At 41.5% G+C, this 13,368-nt stretch overlaps 1 protein-coding gene across 10 annotated transcripts in view; it reads right to left on the bottom strand.

The window, feature by feature from the left end:
• Positions 1-13,368, bottom strand: part of LOC134359737 (myomegalin-like) — a 208,087-nt gene that overhangs the window by 107,091 nt on the left and 87,628 nt on the right. For all 10 annotated transcript variants that reach the window (XM_063073309.1, XM_063073304.1, XM_063073303.1 and 7 more), the window contains 6 exons: positions 12,976-13,215; positions 10,696-10,866; positions 9,548-9,664; positions 8,181-8,318; positions 7,670-7,849; positions 1,380-1,574 (listed from right to left, as the gene is read on the bottom strand). In XM_063073309.1, the coding sequence (XP_062929379.1) occupies positions 1,380-1,574; positions 7,670-7,849; positions 8,181-8,318; positions 9,548-9,664; positions 10,696-10,866; positions 12,976-13,215 (1,041 nt within the window). The remainder of the gene's footprint in view (positions 1-1,379; positions 1,575-7,669; positions 7,850-8,180; positions 8,319-9,547; positions 9,665-10,695; positions 10,867-12,975; positions 13,216-13,368) is intronic.

The raw sequence follows: 13,368 nt of genomic DNA, 5'->3' as shown, positions 1-13,368 counted from the left end.
TGACAGCTTAAGGCCTAGGAGCTAGTTGTACAGATGGCAGCAATGGGTAAGATTAACACACACACACACAAGCCCTTCAGTCCACAATGTTTGTGACAAACTCTCTGCTGAATTAAATCAAACCTCTTCTGCCGGTACATGATCTGTAATCCCCATTCCCAGTTCCTGCATATTCAAGTGCCTATCTGAATGATTCTTAAAGGCTACTATCAAATCTGCTTCCACCACTATCCTTGATAGTATGTTCCAGTCACATACCAATTTAAAAGAATACTTGCCCTGCTCATCTTCCTTAAACCTAAAATGCATGAGCTCTAGTATTTGTTATTTCACCCTTGGGATACAAATTCTGAAAATATACAATAATTACATAAAAAAAAACATCTTGGTCCAGGCAAAAAGATCAGCAAATGAACATATCAATATATCTAATCACATCCAGAGATTGCTCCTATTTTTAAAAAAAATCTATTTTTCTTGCCATGGAAATAGTTATCAACCCCCTCCTTACCTATTTGTATAAAGCAATCAATCTGGTTCTTTTTACCACATACATTGCGCATTCTCTAGTTCTTCTAGTCTAGGCATCACCCAAAGAATATCTCAGCCTATAGAGATGTGGCATCCTGGTAAAACCTCAGAGCGGGAGTCTCTAACCCTGTTTAATATCAAAGGGTTCTGCAATTCCTCCAGGATTCTGGAATTGAAAGATTGATTGGACTCGTGTGACAGTCACTGGCTTTTTGCATAATTGCAACTCTTGCAGCCCAAGTCAAAACGTGAGTAGTTCTATAGCAGCAGTAATTGTCACGTTATTTTAGAATCTCGACCAGAATGCAACATCAACCTAGTGCATTGTATGAAGAAGAAGAAAGCCCTTAACTCTGAGTGGAGTCATCGGGATGCTGTCATGACGGGGATTTTTTTTAAGCAGGCTTTCTTATTTTTATGAGGCCGAGTTGCTAGCTCGACGCTCCACCCAGCATGGATGGAAAGCGTGCAAGGGAGCCGGCTGGATTCGAACTCGGGAGCCTTCGCTCCGAAGACCAGCGCTGATGCCACTACGCCACCAGCCGGCAAGTGCATTATATAATGCCCTTATAAAAAAATTTTGCAATTAACACAACAATTTCTACAGATGCTGAAAATCTTGAGCAACACACAAAAAATAAGTAGATTAGGCCACATCTATGAAGGGGAATAAACAGTTGGCGTTTTGAGCTGAGATCCCGATGTGCAGTCCTGATGAAGGGTCTTGGCCTAAAATATCAACTGTTTATTCCCCTCCAAAGATGCTACCTGACCTGCTGAGTTCCTCCAGCACTTTGCGAGTGTTGTTCTACCTTCAGTTATACTATGTCACCTTCTCGGCCACATACCCTGAGGAGCTGATCCTTGCTGTTAATGGTGTTTAAGAGTTCCTCAATTTCCTTTGCATGCTCTGAGCTCAGCTTCTTCCTCTCTGCCCAAGCATTCTCCAGCATCTTCTCCTGAACCTTTAGCCGCTGGTTCAAATGCTCTGCCAGGTCCTTGGTGCCACAATGAGATTGGCTGAGCAATGTGTTTCTCATTTCCTGGTCAGGGTACAAAAGCAATGATGTAAATATCAGAGAACTAACAAATGCTCATCTTCATTACAGGTAAAGATAGGCTTTATTTATCACATGTACATTGAAACATACAGTGAAATGCATCATTTTTATCAACAACTAACACCAACTGAGGACGTGCTGGAGTCAACCCGCAAGTGTCGCCATACTTCCATCACCAACATAACATACCCACAACTGACTAACATTTTTGGAATGTGGAAGGAAACCAGAACACCTGGAGGAAAGCCACACAGTTACGGGAAGAACATACAAACTCCTTACAGAGAGCAGTGGAAATTGAGCCTGCTACTCTAAAGTGCCACCCCTTCGTGCTACCTAGCAAAAATCCTGTTTTATTTTAACAATGAAGGCTTTGGAGAAAAAACATAGGCCGTGCTAAAATGGGTAAAATAAATAAAAACAGGCAAATGGAGAAGAACTAATTTTAAAAAAGACAAATTTATATCTAGACTAGGTAAACTCAAAACCGTAACTGGAGTAGGCCTTTAAAAAAATGGTAAAAGTGCTACATAAAGCTCAAGAGCGGAAGTTGCAAAAAGGAAATAGGTGGTAAAAAGGGCATACCACAGAACAGCAAACAGAAAAGGGAAGCTAACAATATTTCAGTCAGATGACCGGGAAAGGGGTTTCCGGGGGGGGGGGGGGCAGCAAAAACCTACTTCAAGTCAAGAGGCTGTCTGAAATATTAAATCTGTATTTGATATCAGTCTTTGCCATGGAAGGTGGTGCTAAAATTTGATGAACAGCTACTAGCAAAGACAGCTATACTGAAAATGGATAAATCACACAGTCCAGATCAGAGAACACCCTAGATGGAGGAAGAAAGGATGAACTAGAAATTTTGCAAGTATTATTTTCAGGATACCGAGGAGTGGGGTAAAATAGGAGGACCTCGGTATAGAGATCCATAACCCTTGAAAATTGTGTCACAGGTTGATAAGAGTCATAAAGACAGCCTTTGGCACTTTGGCCTTCAAGGAAGTATTGAGTGCAAGAGTTGGGATGTTATGTTGAAGTTGTATAAGATGTTGGTGAAGCCTAATTTGGAGTGTTGTGTCCAGTTCTGGTCACCCACCTACAGGAAAGATGTAAATAAGATTGGAAGAGTACATAGAAAAATTACAAGTATGTTGCCAGGATTTGAGAACTCGAGTTCTAAGGAACGGCTGAATAGACTAAGGCTTCATTGCCTAGAACGTGCAAAACTGAAGGAAGATGCAATAGTGGTATTCAAAGTTATGAGCGGTACAGATAGGGCAAGTGCAGCAAGCTTTTTCCAGAGGTTGAGTGGAACTAGAGGTCATAGGTGAAGGGTGAAAGGTGAAATACTTAAGGAAAACATGAGAGGGAGCTTCTTTATTGAGAGGATGGTGAGAGTGTGGAACAAGCTGCTACAGGAAGTGCTGGACGTGGGTTTGATTTCAACATTTAAGAGACTGGTTAAATACATGGATCCCAGGTGCCAGAGTATGGGATATCTCGGATCAGGTCCAGAATATTCTGAAGGGAGAGGGAGAGCAGCCAGCTGTCTTGGTACATGTTGGTACCAATGACATAGATAGGAAAAGGGAGGAGATCCTGAAGGGAGATTTCCGGGAATTAGGAAGGAAGCTGAGAAGTAGGGCCTCCAGGGTAGTAATCTCAGGATTGCTACCTGTGCCACGTGTTAGCGAGGGCAAGAATAGTAGGATCAGGCAGATGAATGCGTGGCTAAGAGACTGGTGCAGGGGGCAGGGCTTCAGATTCTTGGATCACTGGGATCTCTTCTGGGAAGTATGTCCTGTTCAAAAAGGATGGGTTACACCTGAACCCGAAGGGGACCAATATCCTGGTGGGAAGGTTTAATAGAGCTGTTAGGGAGGGTTTAAACTAATTTGGCAGGGGGAGGGGAACCAGAATGATAGAGCGGAGGAGGGGGAAAACAGAAATAAATCTACGATAGTAAGCAGTAAAGACGTTAAGCAGGACAGGCAGGTGATGGGGCAAATCTGCAGCCATTGCGATGAGTTGCAGTGCAATCAAAGCAAAAAGTACCAAATACTGGACTGAAGGTGTTATACTTAAATGCATGCAGCATAAGGAATAAGGTGGATGATCTTGTTGTACAGCTACAGATTGGCAGGTATGATATTGTGGTCATCACTGAGACCTGGCTAAAGGATGCATGTCTCTGGGAGCTGAACGTCCAAGGATACACGGTGTATCGGAAGGATAGGCAGGTAGGCAGAGGAGGTGGCGTGGCTTTATTGGTAAGAAATAATATTAAATCATTGGAAAGAGGTGACATAGGATCAGAAGATGCAGAATCTTTATGGGTTGAGCTAAGCAATCACAGGGGTAAAAGGACCCTGATGGCAGTTATATGCAGGCCTCCTAACAGGTGCAGTGATGTGGACTACAAATTACAACAGGAAATAGAAAAGGCTCGTCAGAAGGGCAGTGTAATAATATTTGTGGGGTATTTTAACAAGCGAGTGGATTGGGAAAATCAGGTTGGCACTGGACCTCGAGAGAGAGAATTTGTAGAATGTCTACGAGATGGCTTTTTAGAACAGCTTGTTGTTGAGCCCACTAGGGGATCGGCTGTACTGGATTGGGTATCGTGTAATGAATCAGAGGTGATTAGAGAGATTGAGGTGAAGGAACCCTTAGGAGGCAGTGATCATAACATGATTGAGTTCACTGTGAAATTTGAGAAAGAGAAGCCGCAATCCGATGTGTCGGTATTTCAGTGGAGTAAAGGAAATTACAGTGGCGTAACAGAGGAACTGGCCAAAATTGACTGGAAAGGGACACTAGCGGGAAGGACGGCACAGCAGCAGTGGCTGGAGATTATGCGAGAAGTGAGGAAGGTGCAAGACAGATATATTCCAAAAAAGACGAAATTTTCAAATGGGAAAAGGATGCAACCGTGGCTGACAAGAGAAGTCAAAGCCAAAGTTAAAGCAAAGGAGAGGGCATACAAGGAAACAAAAATTAGTGGGATTGGGAAGTTTTTTTAAAGCTTACAAAAGGAAACTAAGGAGGTCATTAAGAGGGAAAAGATGAATTATGAAAGGAAGCTAGCAAATAATATCAAAGAGGATACTAAAAGCTTTTTCAAGTATATAAACAGTAAAAGACAGGTGAGAGTAGATATAGGACCGATAGAAAATGATGCTAGAGAAATTGTAATGGGAGATAAGGAGATGCAGAGGAACTGAACGAGTATTTTACATCAGTCTTCACTGAGGAAGACATCAGCAGTATACCGGACACTCAAGGGTGGCAGGGAAGAGAAGTGTGCGCAGTCACAATTACAACAGAGAAAGTACTCAGGAAGCTGAATAGTCTAAGGGTAGATAAATCTCCTGGACTAGGTGGAATGAACCCTTGTGTTCTGAAGGAAGTAGCTGTGGAGATTGCGGAGGCATTAGCGATGATCTTTCAAAAGTCAATAGATTCTGGCATGGTTCCGGAGGACTGGAAGATTGCAAATGTCACTCCGCTATTTAAGAAGGGGGCAAGGAAGCAAAAAGGAAATTATAGACCTGTTAGCTTGACATCCGTGGTTGGGAAGTTGTTGGAGTCGATTGACAAGGATGAGGTTACGGAGTACCTGGAGGCATATGACAAGATAGGCAGAACTCAGCATGGTTTCCTTAAAGGAAAATCCTGCCTGACAAACCTATTACAATTTTTTGAGGAAAATACAAGTGGGATAGACAAGGGAGATGCAGTGGATGTTGTGTATTTGGATTTTCAGAAGGCCTTTGACAATGTGCCACACATGAGGCTACTTAACAAGATGAGAGCCCAATGGAATTACGGGAAAGTTACATACATGGATAGAGCATTGGCTGATTGGCAGGAAACAGAGTGAGAATAAAGGGATCCTATTCTGGTTGGCTGCCGGTTACCAGTGGTGTTCCACAGGGGTCTGTGTTGGGGCCGCTTCTGTTTACATTGTACATCAACAATTTGGATTATGGAATAGATGGCTTTGTGGCTAAGTTTGCTGATGATACAAAGATAGGTGGAGGGGCCAGTGTGCTCAGGAAATGGAGAGTCTGCAGAGAGATTTGGATAGATTGGAAGAATGGGCAGAGAAGTGGCAAATGAAATACAATGTTGGAAAGTGTACGGTTATGCACTTCGGTAGAAGAAATAAACGGGCAGACTATTATTTAAATGGGGAGAGAATTTAAAGTTCTGAGATGCAATGGGACTTGGGTGTCCTCGTACAGGATTCCCTTAAAGTTAACCTCCAGGTTGAGTCAGTGGTGAAGAAGGTGAGTGCAATGTTGGCATTCATTTCTAGAGGAATAGAGTATAGGAGCAGGGATGTGATGTTGAGGCTCTATAAGGCACTGGTAAGACCTCACTTGGAGTACTGTGTCTAGTTTTGGGCTCCTTATTTAAGAAAGGATGTGCTGACGTTGGAGAGGGTTCAGAGAAGATTCACTAGAATAATTCCGGGAATGAGAGGGTTAACATATGAGGAACGTTTGACTGCTCTTGGACTGTACTCCTTGGAGTTTAGAAGAATGAGGGGGGACCTCATAGAAACATTTCGAATGTTGAAAGGCATGGACAGAGTGGATGTGGCAAAGTTGTTTCCAATGGTGGGGGAGTCTAGTACGAGAGGGCATGACTTAGGGATTGAAGGGCGGCGATTCAGAACAGAGATGCGAAGAATTTTTTTTTTTAACCAGAGGGTGGTGAATCTGTGGAATTTGTTAACATGAGCGGCAGTGGAGGCCAAGTCATTGGGTGTATTTAAGGCAGAGAGTGATAGGTATCTGAGTAGCCAGGGCATCAAAGGTTATGGTGAGAAGGCGGGGGAATGGGACTAAATGGGAGAATGGATCAGCTCATGACAAAATGGCGGAGCAGACTCGATGGGCCAAATGGCTGACTTCTGCTCCTTTGTCTTATGGTCTTATGGAGGGCTATGGTCCAGGTACGAGTTGATGGGACTAGATAGAATAAGAGTTTGGTACGCAAGGGCCTGTTTCTGTGCTGTAGAGTTCCATGACTCTGTGGTGCCAAGGACTGGTAAAATGCAAGTGTTCAAAAGAGCACGTGTAGGGATAAACCCAGCAACCACAGTCCAGGCAGTCAATTTAATCTACACAATGGGGGAAATTCCAGAAATAGTAAATCAGGGATAGAATTAATAATCACTGGGAAACAGTCTGGATTAGAGAGATAATGGATTTGTTGAAAAGCAAATGTGTATGATATAGCTTTTTATGTTAAAGTAACAGAAAAGGTTAATGGGGTGGTGAGAAATAGAACTGATGCATTATTTGGACTTACAAAAAGGTATTTGAAAAGATGCCATTATTAGGGTTGTTATCAAGATCAAAGCTCATCGACTGAGTGGCTCTAACAGCTTAGATGGAAGATTGGCTAAGAAACTCAGGGTTGGGGACTCTACAACTAGAGGGCACAGACACAAGAGGGGAGAGATTTAAAAGAGATCCGAGATTCTTTATACCTGGAATGAACTGCAAGAGAAGATGTCAAGGCAGATACAATTGCAGCATTTAAGAGGCATGGGTTAAGGCTGAAAGGTGAAAAGTTTAAGGGGAACATGAGGGGAAACCTTTTCATTCAGAGGGATGAGAGAGTATGGAATGAGCTGCCAGCACAAGTGGTGCACATGAGCTTGATTTCAATGTTTAAGAGAAGTTTAGATAGGTACATGGATGGTAGAGGTAGGGAGGGCTATAGTCTCGGTGCAGATCAGATGGAGTAGTCAGTTTAAATGGTTTGGCACAGAATAGATGGGCCAAAGGGCCTGTTTCTGTGCTGCACTTTTCTTTGACAATTTGGATAGGTACATGGAGAGGTGTGGGCTAAATGAAGCCAGGAAGGTGATGGGCTGAAGGGCTTTCTTCCATGCTGGATTACTCCATGACTCCAAACATGAAGCACAGCAATACTGAAACTCTTCAGGGCAGTGCAGTCAGACCAACTGGATAGCACTACCACAGAAGGCAGTACAGACTCACAGGCTTTTCTCCATACTCTACCACCCTGTGATCAACTTTTGTTTATTGATCATTTACCTCCAACATATCGGTCTTCTCTTTAAGTGACTGCTGCAGCTGTAATATAACTGCATCCTTCTCACGGAGAGACTGCATCTGACTGTCCTCCAGCTCTTGTTTCAACTTCTGCAAACTCTTGCACATATTTGTCAGACGTTGCAGCTCGACATCTTTCTCTTTAATCGTACCATCCAAGCTCTTCAAAACAAAATCAAAGGATCAGTGGACTCGCCCAAGAGTGCAGTAATATTGTAACAATTTATTAGTTCTATTTATATTTATTGTTTTTTTAATTGTGTTCATCATCTTATCGTGTTTTCTTTGTTGCTGAGTTGATTACTGAGCAACAATTATTTCATTCTCCTTTACACTTCTGTACAAGAAATGACACTAAACCATCTTAAATCACAAATAATTTGTTTCACTAGAACATAATTCTACTATAGAAAGTAGCTTCAGTCAGGTTTAAAGCTTAGGCACAAATTTAGTCGTGCAGTAAACACTTCAGCCTTATTAACAAAATACCTACATTAATGGTTTCTTCACGATTGGCTAGAAGACTCTTCAGTTGATCAAAATTGTGTTCCTTTTCTCTCAAAGCCAAATGTAACTGCTGAATCTCATTTTCCTTTTCATCGAGAGCTGCATACTTCTGATCAAGGGTTTGCTTTAAAGAGAAATTAAAAGAACCATTAAAATGAATGGGAAAAATTAAAAGCAGAAAGAGTGACTTATTTTACCAAGGAAATACTGTGACAGTGTTGCAGAAGAATTTTCAGATGACATCAGTGCACAAGCACTTTGAAGCAGGATGTTGATCTAAGACATAATCCCAACAGAAAACTTTTCCCTCCTTAAAATGGCAATGCAAGGCCAATTTATGCCAAAGGCATTACAATGAGATTGGATTCTCTTGGTCTCAAAGATATAAAGAGTAGTTTTATCGGTCACGTGTACATCAAAACATACAGTGAAATGAGTCGTTTTGTGTCAACAACATAGTCCAAGGATGTGCTGGGGGCAGCTTGCGAGTGTTGCCATGCTTCTGTTGCCAACACAGCATGCTCACCAATCACTAACCTAATCCAATGTTTTTGGAATGCGAGAGAAAGCCAGAACACCCCAAAGAAACCCACATGGGGAGGACGTACAAACTCCTTAGACACAGCAGCAAAATTGAAACAGGGTCACTACCACTGTAAAGAGTTAAAACCAGAATTTAAAATTTTGTAGGCACGGTACTGTGCCAAAGCCTTAGGCACGTATATATAGCTAGGCTGCGCAAGGATTTTCCACAGTACTGTATTTGTCAACTTGGAGTGGAGAATGAGTTTGTAAGCCTGGCAGGATTAAAGGATGTTGGGAATGGGGGGCGGGGAAAGAGTGCCACAGGAGAGGTGTGGGAACGATGGCAGAGAAGGAGTGCCAGGGCCGGGGGGGGGGGAGGAAGAGTACCGCAGGTGCAGACACCTGCCCTGAGATACCAGGCAAGGTCATTTGGTTCCAAGCAATTGGTTATTGATCATTACAAAATGTCTCTGGTGCCTCCTGCTCCCTCCCTTTTTTCCCAAAAATGATTTCCCTCTCTCTGCCCCCTTCCCACTTTCAGTCCACAATGGAGACCCAGAACAGAATCATGTTTAATATCATTCACAATGTCATGAAGTTTGTACATAAAATTACTACAGTACTGTGCAAAAGTCTTAAATACCCTAGCAACAGTACTGTAGTAATTTTATGTACAAATTTCATGACATTGTGAATGAAAGACTTTTGCACAGTACTGTAAATGAAACCGTTTTGTGGCAGGCCTTAGAATTTGAACTGGTACATAACATTGTCCGAAACACATCTAGACAAAAACTAACTACGTGTTGAATTTGCTGTAGGGAGTACCTCGAGAGCTATGTCTTTCTCCCTCAGACGATCACGCAGTTTAGCTAATAAAGCATCCTTTCCACTTGGACTCTGATCAGCTGTTTGTGGAACTCCTTTTAGCAGCTCCATGTATTCCTGTGTATGGGTGGAGAGAGAGAGAGAGAGAGAGAGAGAGAAAGGAAAGGAGGAAAGTGTAGTCAGTACTTAGATTCAATAACTGCAAGATAAAGGCTGAGCTATCACTAGGTTCAATTATTAACACCTGCACCCACTAACGACTTTGTGTCATCTTAATTTCAAAGCTTGTATCCGAAGTAGGCTCTATGCTGGTTCAAAAGCCTAGGGATAATTAAATATCAACAATATTGGCCTGAGGGTTTGAAGTCCCACTAACTTTATTTAGATACCAAAATCTAACAACTAAATTTTGAACAGTTTACTTCTCTCTCAATGAAAGCATTCTAAATTTTATGAAAGGAACGTGATGTTCACTTGTTAATGAATCAATTAAGACACAAGCCACTTTTACAGTTATTAAATGAAGTCACTCTCAATGGATTATTCTGCAGTTTATGGTAATTGTTCCAATTAAGATTGTATTGGTGTAATATGTAATTTCCCATATGTGGCTTGCTACAATACAAACCCTGGTATAAAAAACTATATACCAGGAAGATTTTTAATTGGGTGAACGAGAATTTTTCAAGAGTGGCACAGATCTTTCTGGAACCAAGGGTGTATTGAAGATGCTTAGGGAGAAACAAGGGAGACTACAGGGCAGAAGCTAACGGAAGCCAAAAATGACATAATACAACTTTATTTTCTCAGTATTTAAATGACACTGCAATTTATCCCTAACTAAACAGTTCTTTTCCACATCCTATCTATTCAAAGTGCAAATATTGCCTTTCAGTTAGCCATATGTCATAAACATATTCAGTTCTACTTACATATAGCCAGATAAAAATCCATCCCAATTACCAAGGATAATAGACTCATCTTTACAATTCAGGAATATATTCAGTAGGTATCAGTTACTGACACACAGCTGAAGAGCAATTGTTCAGATTAGCTTCCTACGAAACTGCATTAAGTATTATACAACATTCATTTCAGTCTTGTATCTAATGAGATTACTTTGGGTCAATGGTTTTGCTGGCCCACACCTGAAGGAGCCTATCCTTGTTGTTTAAGCTGTCCGTTAACCGCTCAATAACCAGCTCCTGGCTCTGCAGTTTCTGCTTGTTCTCGGTTAACTGAGACTCGTACTGGTGCTCCAATGCACCCTCTTTCTCCACCAACTCGGCACCCAACTTCTGAACGTGATTCTGAATATCCTGCAGACAGCAAGGGAAACAATATTTTACACACATTGAAATAAAGGGAGACAGATGCTGCTTGACCTGCTGAGATTCTCCTGCCATTTGTTTGTAAAAACTGTGCAATTAGCAAAAGGATTAACTCTTAAATGTGAAAGCAGAAAATTTACACCGTTGCATTTTAGTTTTTAACTTTGAAGCTAGAAGGTTCCTTTTAAGATTCCCACGCCTACACCTAAGATATAGTATCCCATTGTACAGTGGAGATGGGACATGTTATTGGCTGATTTGGAAAATATTTTATTCAACAGCATAGAGAATACAGAAAGAGTCACCAACAGGCAGTGCAACTGATAGTAATCCATTTATTAAGAGCTGAGCTAGCCTCAGAGGTTATTTATATGTTTAAAAACTGCTTGCAAGGAAAAAATACCTCAAGCACTTTAATTTATTCTTAGACAGTAAGTGGCCAAGTGGTTAAGGCGTTCATCTAGTGATCTGAAGGTCACTAGTTCGAGCCTTGGCTGAGGCAGCGTGTTGTGTCCCTGAGCAAGGCACTTAACCACACATTGCTCTGCGACGACACTGGTGCCAAGCTGTATGGGTCCTAATACCCTTCCCTTGGACAACATCGGTGGCGGGGAGAGGGGAGACTTGCAGTATGGGCAACTGCTGGTCTTCCATACAACCTTGCCCAGGCCTGCGCCCTGGAAACCTTCCAAGGAGCAAATCCATGGTCTCATGAGACTAACGGATGCCTATACTAATAATCTGATCAGGTTCAAAACTAGATGTTTGGTGATCATCTGCTGTCTATAGTTTTGTAAAAGTATTTAATGTGTATGGGCTAATCACCATACAATTATTCATTATTCATGTAGGAAAGTCTGATGTGTAAGAGGTGGCTTTAGATCTAAACCAGATGTTGAGGGAAAAAGTTGAAATGCAACAGATTTAGTACCCTAATAAAAAAAAACACCAGGAATCAAAATATTATAGAAAAAATGTAACTAAATGTGAATGAGGTTTGGTATCTTAAGAAATTATTTCTGTAGAGGATGTCTCATGGTCAAACGCCTGCATCAAGACTCATAGCTCCACCAGACTGCAGGCTCTTATGTCACTGTGCTTCATTATAATTTGGGTGAGGTCAAATTTAAAGCATTAGAGGTAATACAAAATGAAATATGGGAATGTCACTCAGTAGGTAGGCCCAATTAAATCAAAAGTACCAACACAAACTCTTACTGAGTGAATTGAACTTATGATAATAATGGTGCATCAGACAATTAGGGAAAAATATAAATTATAGAAATAATTGAAAACCCTCATTTACAAAAACATCTGATGAAACTTATCAAAAACAGCTGTGTACAGTCATACTGAAAGAGGATTTGAAAGCAATTCAATACATGAAATACTTTGGGACTTTTGATAAATTAAGAAGAATGGAGAGGACTTTTACAGGATTTGATATTTTGTTGTTATGGTGACAGTGAAAAGTAACTTCAAATAGCACCATCTACACTTTCTTAGGAGATTAAGGCAGGCAATGCTCCCCGTTCCTATTCTAACAACTTTCTCCAGGAGTACCATTAAGAGTATCCTGTCTGGCTACACCATTCTGTGGTACGGAAGCTACAAGACATTGGACTGCAAGACCCTACAGCAGATAGTAAAAACTACCAGGAGAATCTACCGGGGTCTCCCTCACCCCTGTTTATGATACTTACTGGGAGCATTGTAAATGAAGGACCCAAAGCATTGTTGAGAACCATTACCACCCATACCACAATTGCTTTGACCTACTACCGTCAGGGAAGTGGGTACAGGAGCACCAGGACTAGGACTGCCAGACTGGCTACAGCTTCTTCCCTCAGACTGAGAGACTAATGACTACCCAGCCACCATCAAGGTCTCATCATTAGGAAAGCAAGCTGTTTACCTCTGCTATGCACTACGTGCATTTTTCACACTATATTTTATTAGCTTAATTTATGGTAATACTTTGTTTTATGTGTTGTATGAGATGCATGTTTTGGGAGTCCACCATTGTTTCATTTGGTTGTATACATGTACAGTCAGATGATAATAAACTTGAAACACATTTACAGAATAGACACCAACATTTATAGTCTTGTCACTCTTTGTTTTCTGAAGTTGCAGATCTTCCACCTCTTCTTCAAGCTTAACCTTCATCTCGGTCAAATCCTTCAGCTCCTGCTCTCGCCGGCTCAGTGCTTTTCGCAGCTTCTGAACCTCCACTGCTTTCCCGTTACGATCAGCCCGAATCTCAGCAAGCTCACCTTCTTTCTCAGCAAGCTCACCTTCTTTCTCAGCAAGCAGACTTTGATATTCTTCTGCTCCCTGAAGATTGAAAAAGCCCAAATGTGAAATCTGGCAGATTGGTTTATTACTGTCACATGTACAGTGAAAAACTTGTCCTGCATACCATTCATACAGATCATTTTATTAACATATGACACAAGAGCATAATCAGGCCATTCAGCCCATCAAGTC

This window comes from Mobula hypostoma, chromosome 21 (assembly GCF_963921235.1).
Source record: "Mobula hypostoma chromosome 21, sMobHyp1.1, whole genome shotgun sequence".
Lineage (NCBI taxonomy): Eukaryota > Metazoa > Chordata > Chondrichthyes > Myliobatiformes > Myliobatidae > Mobula > Mobula hypostoma.
Note: the sequence above shows the minus strand (reverse complement) of the source record. Positions and strands in the feature narration are given on the sequence as shown.